General features: G+C 50.1%; 1 protein-coding gene across 3 annotated transcripts; it reads right to left on the bottom strand.

Annotated features, from left to right (window-relative positions):
• Nucleotides 1–266: 266 nt before the first annotated feature.
• zbtb4 (zinc finger and BTB domain containing 4) lies at nucleotides 267–22,146 on the bottom strand. Of its 3 annotated transcripts, XM_037262438.1 has the most exons (3): nucleotides 21,980–22,146; nucleotides 19,978–20,035; nucleotides 267–8,336 (listed from the first exon to the last, which is right to left on the bottom strand). In XM_037262438.1, exon 3 carries the CDS (start codon nucleotides 8,318–8,320, stop codon nucleotides 3,359–3,361), a length of 4,962 nt encoding a protein of 1,653 aa, XP_037118333.1. In that variant the 5' UTR covers nucleotides 8,321–8,336; nucleotides 19,978–20,035; nucleotides 21,980–22,146; the 3' UTR covers nucleotides 267–3,358. The 3 variants fall into 3 exon arrangements, with proteins under 3 accessions (XP_037118333.1, XP_037118334.1, XP_037118332.1); XM_037262439.1 differs by lacking the exons at nucleotides 19,978–20,035; nucleotides 21,980–22,146 and adding an exon at nucleotides 14,402–14,489; XM_037262437.1 differs by lacking the exons at nucleotides 19,978–20,035; nucleotides 21,980–22,146 and adding an exon at nucleotides 9,429–10,080.
• Between the last annotated feature and the right edge of the window lie 260 nt (nucleotides 22,147–22,406).

The raw sequence follows: 22,406 nt of genomic DNA, 5'->3' as shown, positions 1-22,406 counted from the left end.
AAGACTTTTCCTAAATTAACCAATTAAATCAATTATATGTCAAATGTTGTCATTTGAAAGAGATTTTTAATTCAACTAAAATTTGCCATATACAATATATAACGGGAGTATTAACTCATTCACTGCCATCTTAGTACAAAGTGATGTCGGACGTCAATTCTTGTCAATGGCAGCTTGGTACAAAGTGATGTTTGACGTTTATTCTCGTCAATGGCAGCGAAGGAGTGAAACGCACGGAAGACTAACATAACAACTATACAATATCATTGGGTCATCAGGTTAATACTTTATTTTGTTTGATTGCAGCAAAGAGACAGAAGGGGGGGGGGGGCGAGGGCGGGCAGTCGGGGGTCAAGAAGAGTTACGGGAAAAGGAGACTACAGACTTTGGGAGAGCTGAGGCTACGAGCCTTTGTATCAAATCTAAAGACAAAGTCCTCAGGCAACATAAAAACATCTGTTTTTTTTTTCTTTCCCCCAAAAATAACTGACATATTTTGAGGGCTCTCTATGGCACAGTATTACCCTAGACATGATATATGATACCCCCCCCAAAAAAAACATTTAGCCACACCCCTACATCTAGGAACAGCTTCATAGCGGACAAAGCCGGCAGATCTATCTCCAAATGATATCTAAAGGAACGGAAGAAAAAAAAAACGTTCATTTACAAATCTAATTTCTTATGCCGTAACAAGGCACCTTAAACATGGGAAATCTGGCAGATATCTGAACTGGAGATAATGATTTAAATATCAAAGCAGAGGCACATTCATTTCAACGAAAACGTACAGTAGACGAGTTGTATAACACCACCAGGTTCCAGTCCAGTCACTACGATACGAGTCCATTGGCATGCTTTTGGTCTGTGTGACATAAGAAAACCATGGTCCAAAAACACAGCTACAGGAATGGATTGGAATATTGCCTCGGAGACGGACAGCCTTTTTCTCTTTTGTTTTTTCTTTTTTTTTTCTTCTTTGTAACACACACAAAAACAAAATAAAATAACAACAGGTGGCCCGTATTGCGAGTATCCGAGGGATATGCTGACTTTGTGACTTTTGGTTTTTCCTCATCGCTTAACCGCTCACCCCTGAAAAAAACAAAAAAACAAAAAAAACACCCGGTGGAGTTGGGCCAACTCAGAACCAAACTAGACCGATAGGGAAGATTGAGACGGGAACGAGAAAAAAACAACAACAAAAAAAGCTGTGCGCACAGTGTCAAGATTTGCCGAGCGTAGAGACGGTTAGGAAGCAAGTGGCGCTCATGCTTTCGTGGAACTGACGTGTTGCTAGCACTACTGTTTGTATATACGCATACCAGACTCTTATATTGTTCTGTAATAGCTTACGTGTATGAAACAAACAAACAAAAAAAAACAACCAACTGAAACCGTGTCTCGTAAAAAAAAGCCGTTTGAGCATCTCGTCCGCATCCTCGAAATCCAGTTTAAGATCCGCCGTCCAAGTCACGTGACTCGGGGATCCAAAGGGGGAGGGGCTTAATGAGATTTGAAAAATGTTCACATTGTTTCGACGTTTCCCAGTACCGACGGGTGGTTTAAAAAAAAAAATTGGATTCACCGATTAAAGCAAATTTCATCAACGACATAACGCTTCACAAAATGTAATTCAAAGCATAATAAAGAAATCAAAATAGCTTACTAAAGTGTCTAAAAGTGCGTACAGTGCAAGAACACAATTTTGGAAAACAATGATCATAAGAGCGCAGTTATTTGACTGCATTTCAATTATACTTGAATAGTATTTCTATTTTGCATCTTGACTACCATTCCTACCATTCGCTGTGATGATAAAGAATACCAGCAAATAGAAAAATGCTTTTAAGGGTGATGTTGGGGCGCTGTGAAATTGTGCAATAGTTGACAACTGCTAGTTTTACTACTAGTGACGTTCCAAAAATTTTTACAGATTTTATGTTATTTGTTTTAGGGAGGGGGGTGGTTTAAACGTCATCTTCATCTCTTGATGTGTAAAAATAAATAAATTGGCCAAAAACATGGCAAAAATCAGCCAATTATTTTGAACGTCATTATCTTTGTCTTATGTTTTGCTAACGTGTAAAACAAAACAAATAAATAATAAAATGGGCTGAAAACTCAAACTTTAAAGCTATTCAGTTGTCAAAAAATGAATTATTTTGAAAACGTATTAAAAGAATGCTGGGAAAATATTACGAGTCGCTTCACTAGTGTGCTGAATTCTTCAAAGTGAGGGCAAAGAGCGAGAACGTGTACGTGCGGACCTTGAATTGGATCTCAAAGATGTCGAAGAAATGCTCAAAAGGATTTGTCATCGTCTCGCAGAACACAGCTGTACTTCATTGACCGTGTGATTCAAATTTACATTCATATTTTGAGGTTCAGGCCCCCCCCGCCCCTCAGCAAGAGGGAGGGGGCGGGGCTTAACCAGCAACATCATTGAAGATACAAGAGATAACAGAACCACGTGGGGGCGGGGGAGGGGCAGGGGGGTCCAGGCATCGCTTTGGCTGTTGAGCTCAACCTCATTTTTCCAAGCCTAGAAATAACTCAATACCCTGAATCCATTTCGTTTTTTTGTCCATCTACTCCAAAAGGGGAGGGGTGGGGGGGATTGGGGGCGGGGCCTTTTATTTCCTCTCTCGTGTTAGGGAAATGAGATGAAGAAGGGAAGTGCAATAGTTTTACCAGCCTGCATTTGTTAACCCAGTGACCAGCTACATATCCAAAGCAGCTACAAGTGCCCCCCTTGGAGTGACCACTACGTGACTAGTTTTTGTGCACAAAAAAAAAAAAAAAAAGGTTGAAACGATGCTATACACGTCCAACAGTGTCGTCAGTCGCACGGGCGTGTCCAGAGCGCTCGTCGTACACGCTTCCGGACGACGTATCCCTTCTAGACGCCCACGAGAGAAGGAAGGAATGCCGTGTGTCGGGGTCGGGCCGCGTTCGGCGCGGCGCGAACCGTCCTCGATATCTGCCGAGCTCGCCGCCCGTAACTGCCGAAGGTTGACTACTCACAAAAATCGCCTTTGGGTGAGACTCTGGCATCCGACGTTCAAATGCGAAATTTTGCCGCCACCCAACATTTTTGTAAGTAGTGCATATAACTGGCTTTGAGTCGATTCGCTCTTGCAAAAAAAAAAAATGCACCCTGACCGCAGTTAGTTATTCGGATATTCGAGATAATAGTTCTAGAACTACGGCACACTACGGCAAAACAGCAGGGAACAAAGATGGGAGGAAGGGAGGGAGGGAGGGAGGGAGGAGGTGATGCTACGTCACTGGAACATTGGCCAAGCCTTTCCTCCCCGGTCCGATCCTTCTTGCTACTCGGCGCGGCGGCGGCGTCCTATGGTTTCTTGCCACTGCCGTCACGTTGCTTCTTGCCGGCGGCGTAGAAGCTGGGGTTGGCCACCAGGGGGTGCGGCGTGCCACCCACGTAGGGTCCCGCGCCGGCGGCGTAGTTAAAGATGGCCGGCAGAAAGGGCAGAGGCTCCACCTTGTCCGCGCCGGGCGCCATCATGTTGAGGGCCACGGGAAGAGCCGCCACGTTGTACGGGTAGGCCAGAAGCTGGGACCCGTAGAGGAGCTGGTACGGGTCCGGATAGAAGGGCAGCTTGGCCAAGTCGGCGCCGTTCGGGACCATCATCTTTCCCAGAGGGCCGAAGGGGAGCGCTCCGGCGGGGTAGGAGGACACCAGCAGGTTGTCTTCTTGCTTCTTGGCTGGCTGGTAGGCGTCCGGCACGATCAGGGGCAGCGGGTACTCCTGGATCGGATAGCACACCGGCGCCGCTTCCACGTGCAAGCTCGAGGTGTCCCGGCTCTCGGGTTCAGGCGCTTTGGGTGGCCGCGGGAGAAGGAGAGCCTGGGCGGAGGGACGTTCTCCCACGCCGGACAACGTGAGCCGCTCCAGTTCTTGGACCTGCTGCTTGGCCGCGGCTAAGAGTCCAGGGCGGCAGGGGGACTTTGGAGTGCGCCTGTGCAACTGGGGTCCATTCGTGGTGGTGGTGGTGGTGGGGACGTGTTGCGGGGATGGCACGGGACTCAAAGGCTCCTCCTTGGGGACTAACAGAGCTTTTTGGTCCGCTGGGGTGTGTTCGTGTCGACTGGTGTGCTGGACCCTCTCCGGGTCTTTCCCTCTTTCCCGCTGTTTCTCCAGCTTTCGTAGTCTTTGTCTCTCCATCTCCCTCTCTCGAGCCAGTATGGAGGACATGGTCAGGTCTTGTGCTTCGTTGGGAGACGGACTGCAGGACAGCGAGCGGACTCGGCCATCTTGGGCTAGGAGGGGTTCCTTGTAGCTGGCGTGCACAAAGGTAGAGCACGGAGCCTGCCTCTCTCTGTCCATAATGACCCCGTCTCGTGTCACCAATCGCCGATCGGTCGCCATGGAAACAGGAGGAGCAGCAGCCGCGGTTATTCTAGTCTGCGGCGTCACGGGCACATTAGCCGAGGCGCCGGGGGCCGGCGTGCTGCGCGCGGGGCTCGCCATTCTGTCCAGGCTCCGTTTGCCCGGGGTGCGGTAGTCCAAACATTCGCTTCTGTTCATGACCAGCACGCTTTGGAGCGCGGGGGGCAGGGCCAGCCGGGTTTCGACCGGCGCCGGGTTAGCCGGGATCTCGCTCGTCTTTGGGCTGGGCTTCTTCTGGAGTTCCGGGTAGGCGCGCTCGGCCACCTGGGGCTCGTCGGCGGTCCCCGCCTGCTGATGTTGCGTCGCCGGCTCGCCGCGACGGTCCGGTGACGACGAAGGTTGGTCAGTTTTAGGAGGTTCTGCTGTGGAGTAGCTGATGACTGAAACGACTTGGCCTTTCTCTGAGACGGCCTCTCTGCTCACGGCTGCGGTTTGGGGCGCCGGGACGTCCTCTTCCTTTTCCCTCTCCGGAGAAGTGCTGAGCTCGTGACGTCGGACGTGGCGATTGAGCGCGGAGGAGGTCTTGCACACTTTGTGACACTGCGGGCAGGTGTGCCGCGACAACGCTCTCCTGCTCAGGCGAGACGGACTGGAGTTGACGTGGTCGTCCTTCTGGTCGCCGCCCTCGGCTTTGGGCGCGTCGGCCACTTTTGGGGGTGCTGAGGGCGTGTCGGCGGGCTTGGGGTGCTGGATCCTCTGGTGGTCTTCCAATTTGTCCCTTGAGGGGAACGTGGCTCGGCAGAACAGGCACATGAACTCCAGAAGGTGACTGAGTTCGTGTTGGTCCCGCTTGCCGGAGCTGGAGAACCAGCAGCCGCACGTGGCGCATTCGGCCGCGTCGGCGTCGCTCCAGGGCCGCTTTTTGGGTCCCGAAGGAGCGACGGCGGCGAGAGGGTCCTTCTGCTTGGGGGATGGCGGCGAAGGTGCGGTGGCGGCGGCGGCGAGGTCACGACAACCCAGCTTAGCTTGCTTGGCTTCTCTCTCGTCCCCTGCCGGCTTCTCGTCATCTTGCGAATTGTCCGTCTCCTTTTTGGCCCGCTTTCTCAGCTTTTCCGCCCTCCTCTTGAGCCGCAGAGCTCGCTTAAACTTGAGCTTTCGCTGCCAGCTTTTGAACCTCTGCAGCTGCGCCTGGCTCTTTTTCTTGGGCTTGTAGGAGTAGTACGGTCGCCACAGGTTGTCCTCGGCGTCGTGGTCGCTGTCCTGCTCGCGGACCTTTTGGCGAAAGTTGTACTCCCTGGACTCGTCGGAGGAGTTTTCCGCCACCGCCGCCTCCTCCTTGCTTTCTTCTTCCTGCGCCCGGCTGGCTCGCCGGTGGCCGTGATGTTTGTGGTGATGCGAAGACGCCTCGCCTTTCTTGCTTTTGGGAGGAGATCGGCGAAGGTCGGTCTCGGAGATGCTGCGCTTGACGATGGCCTCCTCGCCGATACGTACGGTGATCTGGCACAGCGGGCCCGTCTCTTTGACCGCCGACGGCGACGGCTGCTTTGACTTTGACGGCTCGTTCTTGCCCAGGGACTTTCTGGACTTCAAAAAGGAGCCGCCGTCCGACTCGGTATCCCGCCTCGTCGGATCGGAGCCGTCTCGGGAGCGCTTTCTGTGGCCGTCCGAGCCGTCCCGTTGTCTCTTGGATGACTTTGCGGCGCCGCCGCCCTTGTGGGAGCTCTGACTGGCGTTGATTTCAGGCTTCTGGTTTTGTTCACTTCCAGGGGAGACCTGCTTGCTGTGGACGATGACGGAAGACGACACGGCGGCTCCGTGAACGATGACCGAGGCTTTCGCGTGTCCGTACGTGATGACGGAGGGCGTGCCGCTCGGCTCGGCGCCTCTCAGGGCTTTGTGACTTTTGCTTTTGCCGCCGCTGGATACTTTGGAGCCGCTCCGAGGCGGATCCGAGTCACGGGCCTCGTCGTCGTCGTCGTGTTTTTCAGGCCGGGCCGAGTCGGTTTGAGCAAAGGGCGGCGAGGCGGGGCGGTCGGCGGCCGCGACGTCATCGGGAAAGCCGTCGGGGTCGGGCTTGACGCCGCTGATGAAACCTTGTAGGTCTCCGGGTCCCAGAGCGCAGCCCAGGCCGGGCAGGGGAGGGGCGTCGGCCGATGACATCAGCAGTCCGTTATGCAGGGAGTCGCTGTAAGTCTTGTACGGTCTTTTCTGCGAGCGCATGGGAAGGAGGCGGTAGAGCTTGAGGGCGTTTGCCTTCTGCTTGTAGCCGCCGTTGGCCGTCTTCTCGCTGGAGATGAGACTGGGATTGATGCCGTGGATGGTCTTCTGGTGAGTTTTCAGATTGTAGTAGGTAGCAAAGGCGTCCCAGCAGAAAATGCACTGGTAGCGGCGCTCCCCCGTGTGCCACACCTCGTGTTTTGTGCGGTACTCGGCCAGCGCGAAGACTTTGTCGCAGTAATGGCACGGGTACCTGCGTCGCCACGAGTGCACGTTGGAGTGACGCTTAAGGCTGGACAGCGTCATGTAGGAGCGCTCGCACACGGAGCAGAAGTAGATGACGTTGCCGTCCACCACCTTCACGAAATGGCTCTCGTCGCCGGCCAGGAGCTCGCCGGCCTCCGCCGCGTCGCCGTCGTCGTCGCTGCCTTGGATGCGCGCCAGCAGGCCGGCCGCTTTTCTCTCCGGCCCGGCCTGGTCGGCGTCGCCGCCCTCGGCCGGCGCTTGGCCCTCCTCGGGCGGCTCCTCCTTGGGCCGCACGGCGAGAGACGGCCCCAGTCTGGAAGGCAGGCCCGGCGCTCTGCACGAGGCCTCGTGAGACTGCAGTCGCTTGCTGTGGATGAAGACTTTGCCGCAGAAGCGGCAGCCGAGGGCGCGGCTTCCGCGGTGCAGCCGCATGTGGACAGTGAGAGAGGAGGCTGAGCTGAAGAGCCGGTGGCACACCCCGCAAATCAGCTCGGGCTTGAGGATTTCGCCGGGGGAGTAGGAGGAGGAGTGGGGGGGTGCGGTCAGCCCCTCGGACGGGGGAGGAGGGGGCGGCGGCAGAGGGGGCGGGAGGTGGAGCGTAGGCGGGTGCAGGCTGGGTCCGTGAGGGCTCCCCAGCTTGGCGGCCGGCCGGCCCGTTATTTTCTCCTTCCGCTCGGCGTCGCCGCCGCCCCCCCTCTGGTAGGCCGAGGCGCCCAGGCTGAAGAGGATCTGGGCCGTTTGCGAGGGCAAAGCGCTGCCGTTGGCCAACTTGTGTCTTTCGTCCCAGCCGTCGCCGCTGCCCCCCGAAGAGGAGCTGGAAGATCCAGGCGCCGTCTTGTGAAAGTGCGTCTCCGGAGAGAGTTTGGAGCACTTGAGCGGAGGCGGGGATTTGAGATCCTTCCTGATCAGCGCGTGAGCGGCGCTCATGGGGGATGAGGAGGAGGAGGGCGACGAGGACGGAGAACTGTCGCGCCTCGGGGGCTTGAAAGGTCTGTGCTTTACGTCCATGGTGGAGTCCAGTTTCCATAGAGACCCCTCGTCGGAGCTCTTGGAGGAAGGCCGGCGTCTGTGCGGGGAAGAGGATGACGCGGCGTTACGGCAAAAGCCCGATGACGTCAACGAGGTCGGGAGGGGCCCGGCGCTGACTGGGAAGCTTAAGGTGATTTTTGCATTCTTAGGTCCGTCCGTCACGCTCTCCAGCCTGTCCTCCATGGCTTCTCCTCGACCGCACTGCCTTTTCCCCTTCATCTCCAGCTGGCGGAGTTCCCCTCGAGCGTCTGGTTTGGCCCGGTTTGAGCCACCGGGCGGCTGAAAGACTTGTGCGCTTACTCGAGTGAAAGGCGTCTGGCACTGACTCTGGCGGCGGCAAGTGGCGTCCTTGGCGACACAATGTGTGAAGGAGCAGGGAGGCGCTAACCCGGAAGCCAGGTGTCGCTCACTCAGAGGAGAGTGAATCAGACCCACGTGGAGGGGGTCCCACTCCTTCACCCCGGACACCATGACCAGCACCCGAATTCTGAAAAAAAGAAAACAATTAGGCTCGAGGTACAAATACAAAACGCTCGACGCAACGAAACGAAACCGGCATCGTGCAACTGAACATTAAATAACATACTGACAGAGGCCTCTATACTGTCCACTAGTGTCCAATGCTCGCACGCAAGGAACAGCGTGAGGAAAAAGTCGTTCAGAAACAATTGTTGAATCCATTCATTCGTTCCTCCATCCATCCGTCCATGCGTTCGTCCGTCCACCATCCATCTATCCATCCATCCATCCATATATATGGATATATATATATACTTTTTGGGGGAGTTTAGAGGGGCTGGAAAGGGGAAAAAAAATGGCCAAAATTGAAGGTACCACCAGAGTCACAGCAATTATGGCAAAAATCACGATTATGTTTTTTTCTTCTTTTTTTTTTTATCACTATTGAAGTCACATCTAGGAAATATGATCATTTAACTGATTTCCAAACTTTGTATTTGTTCAATGACTACAACTCAACTTTAAATATACCTTGAAAGAAGAAGCGGAAAATAAATGAGTAACTTCCCCGCCCATTTGAATCATGACTCCGTATCGATTCGGCTCAATGACCCTATCGCTAATAAAAACAGTCACGTTCTCTTTCCACTCTGGCCTTGTTGGACATTCCTGGAAGGGCTTCGTATCTGCCGGATAAGAATTTAACTATTTGCCAGGAACGATGAAAAGGCAGGGAGACCGAGTTGAACAGCGGCAGAAGTACTCACGCTTTGTATTCGTGTAGAAGTAGAGATACTTGCGTAAACAGCTACAACTTTACATGACAAGAAAAAAAATGAAGAGCTACCAAGCACTAGCCTCACATTTACGCTATCAGCTATTTTTTTTCCCATAGCAACCTATAAAATTCCCCAAAAGGCTTCAAAACTCTTTCAAAGAGCGGTGAATATTAGTGTCGTACTGATGAGCTGAGAAACGAGTCGGTTTGTCAGTCCTACACTGCCCCTTAGTGGCCAAGGCGAGCACACTGAAAGAAGCATCTCCAAAAACCATTTGGGGAAAATTGGATTTGGTGATATCAACCAAATGTAGGTCGTCATTAAAAGCAATATTCGAGTACTTGACAAATGGACTGAAGCCGTTGCGCTGGGTTACTTCCTGCCACCGCCGCACAGCTGACGTTTGTCCCACCCGCCTTCCGTGACCGGATAGAACGCCAGGCAACGAGCCACTTTGCATTTTTCCATCTAACCGCAGCCGAGCGCCGCACGCGACGAGGCCACGCGCGAGCCTACCGACGGCGCGCTCGATGACGTCTTCCAGAGGGCCAATTTGGAAAAGTGCTGATTTGCTGAGAGGCGTCGCAGCCTGCGTAAGAGCGCAAATGACGCCAGGAGACAAAAATCCTCAGTCATGCTTTGCTGCCTGCGTTTTCAAGCGGCAAGGCGGCCAGGGAGGCAGGCCGCTGTAAAATTCCACAGGCAGCACTGAACAAGCAGAAAGTAGGTCAGCACTGTTATTGCAGAGGGAAGAGGAAGGCGAGCGAGAGAGAGAGCGAGCGAGAGAGCGAGCGACAGAGAGGCAACGGCTGACACGAAAAGGCAGCCGGAGAAAGGCGAGCGAGCGAGCGAGGGCTGGCTGGCTCACATTCCCTAAAGCCTCCATAGGCGTCGTTATGGCGTACGCGTCGCATCGCGTCCTTCACTCATCAGGCGCAGGCCCACCCATGACGTCACCCCCCCCGTCGCAAGATTAGCATCATGGAAAATGTCATAAGCACCGTTTTTTTTTTTTTTCCATTGATGTTGAAATTAGCAAACGCAATTAGTCCAAAACTCTAATTTAGATCAAGCTTGAAAGATCAACTACAAATTAAACAAGAAATATAAAGTATCATGGAGTCATAGCTAAATGAAAAAAAATCAAAATTAACATTTGTCAGGCACAGGAAGCATTTTGAGTCGAAAATTACAATCGGCAAGTCAATCGTTTTTTTTTTTTCAAAAATAGTTTTTTAGATCATGAGGAACCAAAATCCAAATCATGATTCAATTTGGATTCAATGCCCAGCCCTAATTACAATCCATTCCATAATAAAGCGCGAACTACATATATAAGAAAAAATCAATCATATCGGCATTGTTTTAAGACAAGCACGTTTAAGGAAATGAATGCAAACAATCCCGTGCTATGATGTGAGGCTCGAACTTCTGCCGCACAATGATTTGCATTCAAGGCGGAACATTTGACTGTTTTTCAATATGTTGTCCTTTCAAACTCGTTTACCCTTACAAGAGAGAGAAAAATCGCCGATTCTAAAAGAGCCGATTCATCGGTCAGGACCGAGTCGTAATGTGCCACATTTGGATTCCATATAATTACTGAAGAGACTTTTGCTGTCTGGATTTTTCTCGTTGCAGACGAAAAAAATAACTGCCGATTCCAAAGCGTTGAGCTTCGGCTCGCTAGGGGTACAAAATGGCCAATATAGGGCAGGGCTCCATGTGGTCGACGGGGACGAAGAGGAGGATGAAGGAAGGGGAGGAGCCTCTCGGCAGACAAACACTCGCGCACGACAACCGTGTGCACGCACGCAGGCCCCGCAGGCTAGACGTCAACAAAGTCGGCCCCGCTTGGCCGCACTTGTCACCTGCGCCCGAGTGCGACCTGACGCCAAGCGCCGCCATGGGCTCATCTGCAGTCGCGACGCCTTCGCCGCAGCTTTTTGGCTGATGAGCTAGCACGCCAATCTTGGTACCTGATATAAATGCCGAAATGGCTTTCCGCCGCTCGGGAAATCCCTGAAGGCGAGCGAGCGAGCGCGCGCCCCCCCCGGTCGTCTCCGAGTGGGCGGATTCGGCGAGAGACGGCGCTCGGCTAAAAATGTCAGCGTCTCATCTGACGCCCGCGCCGGGAAAATGCGTGCGACGCTCCCCTCCCCTTCGCACCCACTCCGCGGCTATTTTTTCATCTGCCTGTGACGCACGCGGGCGCCGAGCGAAGGCACAGGCAGCGGCACGACGTCTGGCGGCCGTCCGGTCCCACAAAGACGTAATCGATGTTTACATCGACCTATGTATTTATTTGAAAGCTTTCTCGTTCAGCCGCACCAATTAATCAGATGATTACTTGAAAAAGTAATCATTGTTTCCTCCGCCCGAGTCTTGGGAGCTTTGAGGGTTCTGCGCAGGTTCTGCACGATGCCGGAGCCATCCATCTAGCATGAGGGGCCCCCAGAAAGCCCCCCTATCATTAGCGCCCCTGTTGCCTATTAACGCTCCACATTTTCCCCAGTTCTTCCTTCAGCCCTTGGTATTTCTCCAGTTTTTCGTGCTCTGACTTGACTTGGGTCAATTTGAAGCAACTTTTCTTACCCGAGAAAACAACCTCCTAAAATGGATTTCTTTGTACAAAAATAATAATAATGATTTTTAGTCATAATTTAATTTGCTTATTTTTAATCAAGCTGTTTTTATTTTTTTTAATTTATAATAATATTAATTATATGTTTTTACAATCATTTCAGATCATTTAATTTGGTTATTTTTGATCAAGCTATTTTTAGAGGACATTCCATGTACTACACTTTATAGTAATGATTTTCAATTTCAATTCATCATCCCAACCGTACGTCATTTGGTTCTACCTCGAAGCCTTTCGCCAAAAGAAAACGTGCTTTAACTTGAGTTGCCACACTTTTCCCTCAGCTTGTGAGTTGAATAGGGAGCTTTTCCACAGAAGCAACTTCAGGGAATAAGCGCCGTTGCGCAACGTGCTGCAAGTGCGGACGTGACGTCTCGGCCAAACGGCCGGCCGGCCGGCCTCAAACATCCATTATCCCGGAAATCAAAGTTGCGATGGAGCAGCATAATGCCTAGCCTGTCTGCCGTGTTTGGTGCGTGCACGAGGGGTGGAGGGGAGTGCCCAGCCGCCCGCCAGCCCGCCTGCGGGGAGGAATGCGGGGGCCTCGCCTCGCCTCGCCTCTCCAGCTGGCGGCCGGGAGCGTGCGCGACGGGGAAGGTGTCGCTCGGGCTTTCTCCCCCGTGAGGGCTGGCCGGAGGGGCCCAAATCAAAGCGCCGGTTGGTCGTCTGTGAAGAGGAGCGCGTGAAGAATGGCTGCTCAACTCCACACAAGCCCCCACCGCCAAGCGGAACGGGACGAGATGGCGGCCCTCCCGCTCACGCAGCAAAACGGACCGTTCCGCCAACTCGAGCCGACATCTTTGAAAAGCCCGAGGAGACACTCGTGACCTTTCTGAGGTCGTTTCCAAGGCGATACTTAGAGGCCTTATCTCGTTGAGCACAAAGCCATTGCTGCTATTTTGTCAGGTTTCCTAAAAGGTTGCAAACAGTTTTGTCTCAAGAAAAAAAAAACGTTGCCGACTTAAAACTGTTGGCGAGTGTCTGACCAACGTCTTTGTGTTTGTTTGCGACCCGCAACGAAGGCTGCCCCAAAAAATATAGATATCCAAGTCGTACGGAGAGCCTTGCTAACCTTTGCTACTTAGTGAGATTGAGGCTTTAGAAAAAAATATTGTCAAAAGTCAAATGTTTGGCCAGCAATTAATACCTTCCTTGTTATAAGCGTTAAGGGATCCCAAAAGAAGTTCTTTTATTAATTATATAATTCAAAAAATAATAATCATCCAATTAACTGGTTGTCAGAATTTTCGCTTAAAAAATAGCACCAACAAAAAACATAGTAGTTGGGCTCACTATACGGTCCAGACGTTCTAATCCTCCAATTAATAAAAAAAATCAATTCTTCCCTTGAACTTTGAACACTTCGAAATAAATTGCGCACTTATTTGAACACCAACATCAAGCATAAATAATACCAACAATAATGCACACACTGAGGAGTGGAGCTACGTGCCTTTAAGAGGCGGAGCCTAATGTGGCGCATGTGACATCAGCGAGCGTGAGTGGCCCACAGCAGCTCCTCATCACACTGATATCAATCAGCGTTTCCCTCTCAAGCTGAGAAGCAACATTGCCAACTGGGGCGCTCGTTTCCCATATGCAAGTAAAAATAAAAAAACAATTATGTACAAAATAACTGTCCGCCAACATTCTTAGCATCAGCGAATGCAAGTAGCAGCCACGACACAGCAAAATCTGACCAAGTTGGCGCCAGCACAAATTTGCTTGAAGGCCACGAGCGGCTGCCATGACGGTTCCTGGGTCCCAAAAGCCCTAAAACTATTTCATAATAAACTATCACGTCTCATAATAATGTCTAATCATCATGGTATCCATTTTTCTTTTTAAAATGGCCTCTTTTTGTAATTTGTTAAACTTTAGCTATTAAATAAAATCAATAATAATATTTGGCTCTATTGTGGCCAACTGAAACCCATGAAAAGGTTTTTTTAAATTTCTTAAAATCTGTTTTATTCACATTTAAAATGTTTTGTTTTCTGCTTTTGAAGAAGGCAGCAAATTGATGAACTATTGAGCGTTGGCAAAAGAGCTGATTAAGGGTTTGGAGAAAGGCCGGATTATGAGGAATATAAAAAAACAAACAGGTAAGAATGTGTTTGTTTTATAACCTGTGTATTGTGCCAAACAACTGGAATTTGAGGAGTGAAAAAAATTAAAAGGCTGACCAGAACTGATGTAAGTTAGACAGCAGCAATTTCATAATAATTATAACTTCACGGGGCCTTTCCATTAAGACGCGGTTGCCGGACCCAAAAAGTTTCACAAGTCCTGAGCACCAAAACACAACCGCTCATCTTCCCTCTGTCCTCGCTCCCTACGGCGTTCCCGCATCATACTTTCCATACGTTAATGAGGGAGGGGAGGGGAGGGGAGGGGGGGTGCTCGGAAACCATGGAAACCGTGGAATGCCGAGTGGTTGGCAGCTGATGCCGGTCTGTTTTGGAAAAAACATCAATATGCCCTCCAACAACCTCCAGCACAACAACAGCCAGCTAAAATGGACGACACATGCGCAACCAAAACAAGCCACAGGAACACTCAACGGAAAGACATGTGGCCGTGGAGGGAAGAGAGAGACAGAGAGAGAGAGAGAGAGAGAGAGGGGGGGGGGTTGTCCCACCACCCAGTCCGTTTCACGCTCATTCTGACCTGTCAGTCCCTCACGCCGAGACGAGACGCGGCCAAGCTCGGAGCGATCCAAAACTTTCAGCGCCCGCCCTCGGAAAAAAAAAAAAAAAAAAAAAAAAAAAAAAGTGCGACAGAGGCCGAGGATGAGGGCGACGAAGGCCTTGCTACATGCGCGCGCGCGCGCACGCAAGAATAAGGCCGGAGCGCGCGCGCACGGGCTCCAATCGCCGTCCGCGCACACACACCCACCAGCGCTCACGCCCCGACGCACGCAAGGCGACAAATAAACACAAAACGGCAGACACCCCCCTGACGCTTTGACGCGCGGAAAAGCAGGAAAGCAGGCAAGCGAGGGGTGGGCTGACAAGACAAGGCGGCCTCTCTTCCGCTTATTCGCGCTCTCTGGGCGAGCATAGAACACAACGTACCTCGGAAAGCCTCCTGCTGCATCTCTGCTGCGATGTGTCCTCTCCCCCGCGCTCCTCTCTCTCTCTCTCTCTCTCTCGCTCGCTCGCTCGCTCACTCTCCCCCGTCCGTCTGTAGTCGAGAGAGAGGAAGGGAGGGAAGGCAAGAGAGCGAGAGAGGGAGAGAGAGAGTACACAGGCGGCGTATGAAGACAGAGGGCAGGAGCGATTCTCACACTCCAACTTGCCCTCTCTCTCTCTTTTTCACGCTCCAGGTTTTACCTCACACACCACACGGAGTCTTTTTCCCAATTGCCCCCCCCCCCAAAACCTCCTTTCCGCACACCCCACCCAACTGAATCCAATCTTCTTTTTATTTGGAAGTGTTGTTCCCTTTATCCCTCCACACACACACACACGCACACACACACACACGCACACACTACTTGATATACACAAAGCCCAATGATAGGGTGAGGGAGGGAGAGGCAGAGCGAGCCGCGAGGACGCCATTTAAGCAGTTTGTCACGAGCGTGGCGAGTCCCCAAAATGGCTGAAAACAAACAGGAACTGAGCCAAGTCGCAGACCCCAGGCACGAGGACGGGTGGACGGACGAACAGACGGAGCGGGAAAGAAAGAGAGAGAGGAGGAGAGAAAGAGAGACAGAGAGGGAGGACAAAGTGGCGGCAGGCAAATGGCGGATGGGAATGCGCTTGTGAAGCCAAGCGAAAGTTGGCGAAGGGGCGGGTGGACATGAGGTGGGGTGGCGAGGCGAAGCGAGGCTCCAAAGTAATTGGATGCGTTAAATGGCCAGGTTGAGGTTGAGTGGCGGACATCTATTAAATGATCAAATAAGGAAAGTCCAGGAAGAGGCGGCCTATGAGGTCGCCGCTCGGTCGCAGGCCCGCGTGTACTCGGTTGACGATTCACGCAGGTGTGTTGGAAGAGCGAGCCACCAGGAAGTGGTGAGACCTGAATTAAGCAACGTCTTGATACCCGGAGGAGGTGACGGTAAATTTCATTCAACTTCAGTTCGACACGATTCATCCAAAAAGTGCATTCGCGCCAGGAGTTTACTGTCAAACTAAGCATAAAAAAAAAAACAGGTAGCGTGAAAACAAGCAAACTAGATTGGCGAAGAAACAGTTAGCACTGCTAGCTTAAAGGGGAAGTCAAATTTTCTTTGTCATATATTCTGTGCAGCCCAACTGGTTGAAACACAGTATTCAGATTCATGCCAAGGCCAAATTCATCCAGCCCAGGGGGCGGCCATTTCGCTGTCAACTGAAAATGACATCACAGTTGCCATGTCTGAAGTGGCAACCAATCACGGCTCGGAAGCTGAAAATGCCCAATGACATGCTAACAGTCAGCATTTCTACAACAATTCAAAGTAGCCGTGTGGCAAGATTTCCCAAAACTGTCAAAATGCTGAGTCACTTCAACGCAATGAGAATTTAAAAAAAACAAAAAAAAGGTGTGTGTTGCATCTTTGATTCCGATTGGCTGCCAAGTTTCACTTGAAAATATCCAACAATTTATTCCGGGTAGGCGTCAATAGGTTAAAATTATGCTAACGCCGACCTAAAATTTGACCTGACTGACGCAGATGCAAGATAATTAGCGATCAGAACACTGGGCAGAAGAATAGGTCAGCGGTCAATTGTTGTAATCATTTTTTTTTTTAGAGATCATGAAAAAAGTCCTTCAGCTTACCCAAATGAATCGTTTAAATCAAAAACCCCGTAATACATTCTTATTTTTAATGAAAACTGACAGATATTACAGTAACCTATTGGGGAGTAGAAATATCATTCTTCCTCTTTGTCTGCAAGACTGTATGACAGCGTAGCGCCCCCCCAGTGGCCAAGGAAGGCATAGTAGGAGGAGCAGCACACCCACTTGCATTGCAGCATTACGTCAGGATCATCATCAACTGACGGATATCAGCTAAGATGTCTCGCAAAGAGCGATTTATCAAAACGAGGAAAGAATGTGAGCCGTTGATGGTAAACCCGTTCAAATATGTTGTGTCGGCGTAACGCTACTTGTCCCTTTCAGCCCCCCCCCCTCGAATCCACCAACTGAATCCTGACGCCGGCCGGCCGGCCGGCCGCTCGCCTCCTGCCCTTTCCCTCTCACTCCCTTTCATCACTCTCTCTCTCGCTCTCACCCTCATTGTGAGCTGCCACACTGGTCGCCATGGGAACCGCTCCGGGATTGGGTGTTGTTCCTGTGACCTCTCTGGCGGCTCTCAAGAGTCGGAGGACAAACTTTTTTTTTTTTTTTGAACCCCCCCGCACCCTGTTACCACCCACCGCCAACTCATTCACTCCAGCGCGGTTTCACGTGACAAAGAATTACATCTCGGTGGAAAGAGCCAGCCCAAGAAGAAAGCAAGAAGTTTGTAAGAAGCGGCGTGCCTGGTGGCAAAGACAATAGCTTTAGGATGTGTGTGTGTGTGTGTGTGTGTTTGTGTGCGCCAAGTCTACACGCGTGCTCGCCATCAGCTCGGCCATTCAGAGCGCCCCCGTCGTCCGGCCGCCCCTATTCATGGCTCTTTGGCCCTAACGTGATCACGGCTTTTCATACTGTGCTTCCAAGCGACATCTGAACGTCCAAAGGAAAAACAACAGCACCCCAGCTCCAAAAAAAAAAATAAAAATGAAATGAAAAAGACAGAGGCTAGCAGGAAGCCATTTTCTCTGAAAATGTGGAGCCGGACTGCTTGCCAAGGCCGCACCACAGATAGAAACTTTCGGAAATGTATTTTGAGTTAATATATTTATAATGGTCTGCTAAGTGAGGAAAAGTGGCCAAAAACACATTTAAGAGTCTGAAAGTTTTTTTTTTTTTTTTTAAAGTTCTGACAATTTTATTTTATTTTTTCAATTCTTACAAGGCTGCATGGTGCTAAAGTGGTTAGCAAATCTCCCACAATAATAATAATAATAATGTTCTGCTAGTATTTCAGATCTTTTTTTGTTGGAGGAAGTAAAAGATCAGAAAATACCTTCTTTTATTCATTGGGATTAGTTTTCTTTTTTCTTTTTTAATCATGGTTACATTCTGCAACTATATTCAACAGCGGGAAAAACATCATCGGCTACTTTACGGTATCCGACGTGGCCTATTAATAATCACATGACGTCATGTATCACGGCAAGGGCACTGTGGAGGTCAAAGCTTTTTCCTCGTGCGAAGGCCAGTGCGGAGCGAGAGAGTTAAAAAAAAAAAAAAAAAAAAAAGTCAAGGCTGAAGAGCAACACCATAAAAATAGAGCAGCGTGTAAACACATCTGGCCCAATTTGAGAAGTCTTACGTGCTCGAGGTTTTGCACATACGAGAGACTATGGGGCCCAATCGATGAATCAGCCGTCTGATTACATTGGCCGATGTTAAATTGGCTGTATGATTATAGTGGTCAAACAATCAAATGTCTTGCCAAACATTCATGTATTTGTCGTCGGAAGTGTTTATTTATTCATTACATATTTCTGAAAAGTATTGGTCGATTATTGGAATTGGCCAATTAAAAAAAAAAATTGAAAAAGAAAAACCCTAAAGGAAAAAATAAAAAGTCAATATCGGTCAGGCGCCCGTGAAGTCAAATTCCTAAAACTAAAAAAAAAAAACCCTAGAAATTTTTAAAAAAAAGTCTAATTCCTACAATGGCAAATCAGAGTCTTCGGAGGTGAATGTATTTTTGGAATGTGGGGGGAAGCCGGAGCGGCCGGAGAAAATCCACCAAACCGCGAGGAAAACAAACTCTCCGCAGGAGGCTCCACGGCCGGAATGTAATGCAGACGCGCTTCCCGGCCTTCCGCCGCAAACGTTTGTCTACGACGTGATAAAGGCAAGCAATTTGCGCAGGCTGGTCACTTCTCAGCTCTTCAGCAAAAAAAAAGCTCAAGTGCAAACGCTGCAATGCATCAACACGTTTTGTTTCAGGCAGCGGACGTGTCTCGCAAGAGCGGCGGAGTGTCGGCAGCAGCGCACGTCCTCGGTGACCTGCAGAGGAGAGCGGATGACTAAGCCGCTCTCCGGCTGACTTGGACGCGCTTGACAAGTGGGAGGGTCCAAAGCTTTGAAAGGCCTCCAATGTCAGCGCTCTCTTCAAGAGGAAGCGGCGGTGGCGGCGCCGCCTTTTGCGGGCCGAGGCAGCTGCTTGGCGGACGCCGCGCCGCAAAAATGCGAGGGTGCCGAGGACAAACGTTAACTCTCGCGCGCCTCGTTTGATTTCAGGAAACACACGCATGGACAGAAGATTGGTTTGTGCATCTTCGGTGGATTCATTCGTTTAAAATATGCATTTGTGTTTGAATTCTAAGCCTTCAATGTCCAGTTTACAATGCAGTGGTAGGAAAACATCTTCAAAAATGACATTTTTGTTTTTATTTTCTGTTTTAAATGAACATTCACTGTACCGGGTGCGCTTCTGACCCCCACCACTAGATGGCGGCAGCACACTTCATCAATTCATGATGGTTTTTTGTTTGTTTGTTTTTTGCAGTGGGGAAGGGGGGGGGGCAATGCCAGTTGGGGACGGGAATGGACCATCGTGCTGCTTTGCCAGCCATCAGTAAACCAAAAAGAGGAAAAACAAGAAAAACGTTTGTGTGTTTGCTGGTTACGTGGCGGACAAAAGTTAATATGCTGTTTTTTAATGCTGTGTGATACCCTTTTTCTTATAAGAAATTCACAGTGGTGTTTTTTTGTGGGGCCCGATAGGAATTCTTTAGGCCGACTGATATTTGGCAAAATGTAATTCCGATACCCGATTAATCGGATGTTGTTGTTGTTTTTTAAATTAAATACATAACAAATAAAAGAATTTCTTTTTGGCCAGTTAATCTTTACTTCAGGCAGAACCTTTGACTGTTTTACATTACTTTGTCCTTTCAGTATTTGTTTTGGGGTGGGACTGTCATCATATTGTCATGTTAAAATAAAAATATTCCCCTGCTGAAAACAGTGCAAACAGAATCCCCGGGATGAAGCTCCTCAACTCATTTCAACTTAGTTCCTTGGTCCCAACATAACAAAAGATGGCACCAAAGCCATACTTTTATACTATAGTAGGGCAGTGATTTTCTTTTCCCAGAGATTTGCGATTGGCTAATTGGGGACAAATGCAATAAAAAAAAAAAAAGGAAGGCTAGCTCGTTACGCTACAAAATGAAAATTCTCACCTTTCTTGGCATCACTTGAGGAGTTTGCATGCCGGATGCTGCAGACGGTGGGCCTGACCTGCAAAGACAACACAGGAATCCTTTAATGAGATGTCAAGAGCCCGCGCGGGTTTTTAACGAGGCCGCCCGGCGGTGGTCGCGGACTTCTACTAAACCTCGAGCGGCGTGTCAAATGGCAGCCGCACAGAACACAATCAGTCGGCGGCGAACGGCTGCTTGTGTAAGCGCGGGCAATCCGAGAGGAGACGGAGCGTGCGCACCACGCCAAAAGAGACTGGGAAGGATAGGTGGAAAATAAAATGTGTGTGTGTGTGTGTTTGCTCGATACAAAGTGGAGGAGGGACAGGGGACGGACGGCTGCTTTTTCCACAGCCTAAATCAAATTAATTAGCTCCTTCATCTCCAGGCAGCTACTCGGGCACGCTGGCAGAGAAAACCGGAGGGGCGGGGCGGTGGGCCGAAGAGATAGGACATGGCGGCGCCGAGGAAGGGGCAAAGCGTGCGGCACATGTGCGCCATTGACAAGGACGGACGGGCCCGCAAAGGGAGGGGCGCAGGCGGCTTGTTTTGCTCGGGGAGGAAGTGGCCGCGTGCGCTTCCTGTTTCGGGACGGCCTGTACTTTGGAGGCCGCCGTCTTTTTGGCTCCGCTTTGGTGCGCATTCACGTCAAGCCCCCTCGGGGACAAGTCCAACAAAGTCAGCAACTAAACTCGTGGCTCTTACGCTCGACATCATGGCTAGAAAGCTAGTCAATACTTTGCTCTTTGAGGACCATCATTATGAGCAATGTTAAAAAACAGAAACATAGAAAGGCCTGAGTGGTTTTCTATATTGACTGTAAAATTATCCACGATGGATGGAAATGTTCAGCACGACTGACTTCCTTCTCTCAAACGATTTGCAACTTTTTCTTTCTTAAAAAGTCATTAGGCCGGCCAAAGGAGTGGCTAAAAATAGCGAGCAAATCTCTGACTCGCCAACACTGACTCTCTTTCCGCAGCCATGTTGTTAGAGGCAGCAAGACCACTTTGTATTTGAGAGGGGAATTACGGCACCATCACATTTGACATGAGCTTCTGACAATCTATCAAACCTTAAGATGACATATTGGCGGCTAAATTCGAGCGACAGTCTCAATAAAAGCCACTTGAAGTCCAGTGAATGAGGGCATTGGGAAAGAATGTCTCAAATCGATGAACCTTTGGAAAAGGGTGTGATGAGGCACGACGGCGATAAAGGGAAAGAAAGACTGGAGGACAGATGGCGGCGGCCCTGCGCTGACGTCACCCAAAATAAACACTTGCAGAACGGCACAAATTGGGAGACAGTCTAAAAGCAAGTGTACAAAAAGCTTAACGCCACTTAGTGTCGGAAAAACGATGTCCACATGAATCTAGGTAGCTGGCCTTTTTAGCATTAAACATTTTAGACTGCCCCCAAATGGGCTGAGAAAAACAGAGACGGAGGGCGCGTGCCTCCAACGACGTCACTCACTTTTATTGTGAAACACACCCGGATGTGCAAAATCAGATGAAGCAAACGAGAAAATCAGCCATTTCGATACCGTTTGTCCTAATTGGAGTGAAAAGGAAGACGTTGGGCGAGAGGCCTTTATAAGTTAATCACAAGGCACAACGAAAAAACGTATAACGAGCTCCATTAATTGTGATGCTTTAATTTTCATTAACGCCCCTTGCGGTATTGATTTCTCTCTCTCCCAATTTGCTGTTTCAAAGGTCATCCGTCAACACGCTGACTGACAACATCCCGGGACAACAGCGCCCCCTCGTTATGGGCATGCGCACTTTTCACAGGAGTTGTGACGACTTAGCAATTTGGATTGGAAATGTAAAATAGCACGAGTCCGGTTACACAATGACTTCATGTCACGACGAACAACAACGCTGCTACTCGGACATTTCTACACTGTGACGCACGCAAATTCAGCCACCACGTTGTCGTGTGCACGCCAAGTGCGTGCGTGCGTGTGCGCGCGACGTACCCTTTTCTACAGAGGACGGGGTTCCGGCGTTAGCCTCTCGTTAGCAGCTTCCTGAAAATGTTTGAGCCTATCTTATCGTCAGAAAAAGACATTCAAAAGACGCATTTTACTTCCAATGTCTCCCTTTGTGCAGCAACCTTATTGGAACAGCAGAGGGCGCAAGCTTGAAGACCAAACACCGCCCACTTCCGCTTTCGTCATTCGTATTACGTAAAGGCTGGGTATTGCTGCATTTAGAAAAACAGACACGCGGGGGAACTATTGGGCCATTTGGGTGTTTTGGAGCGTGACCGCTGTGGTACAAAAGCAAGGTGAGAGGATATTGATAAATATGGAATGTATTGGTAAAATATAGGGAGAAAGGCAATAAGGAAAGTGATGCTATTTAAAAAAAAAAGTACAAAGGAATGTGCAATCATTAAAACAT

The sequence above is a fragment of the Syngnathus acus genome, chromosome 10 (assembly GCF_901709675.1).
Source record: "Syngnathus acus chromosome 10, fSynAcu1.2, whole genome shotgun sequence".
In the NCBI taxonomy this organism is placed as follows: Eukaryota; Metazoa; Chordata; class Actinopteri; order Syngnathiformes; family Syngnathidae; genus Syngnathus; species Syngnathus acus.
Note: the sequence above shows the minus strand (reverse complement) of the source record. Positions and strands in the feature narration are given on the sequence as shown.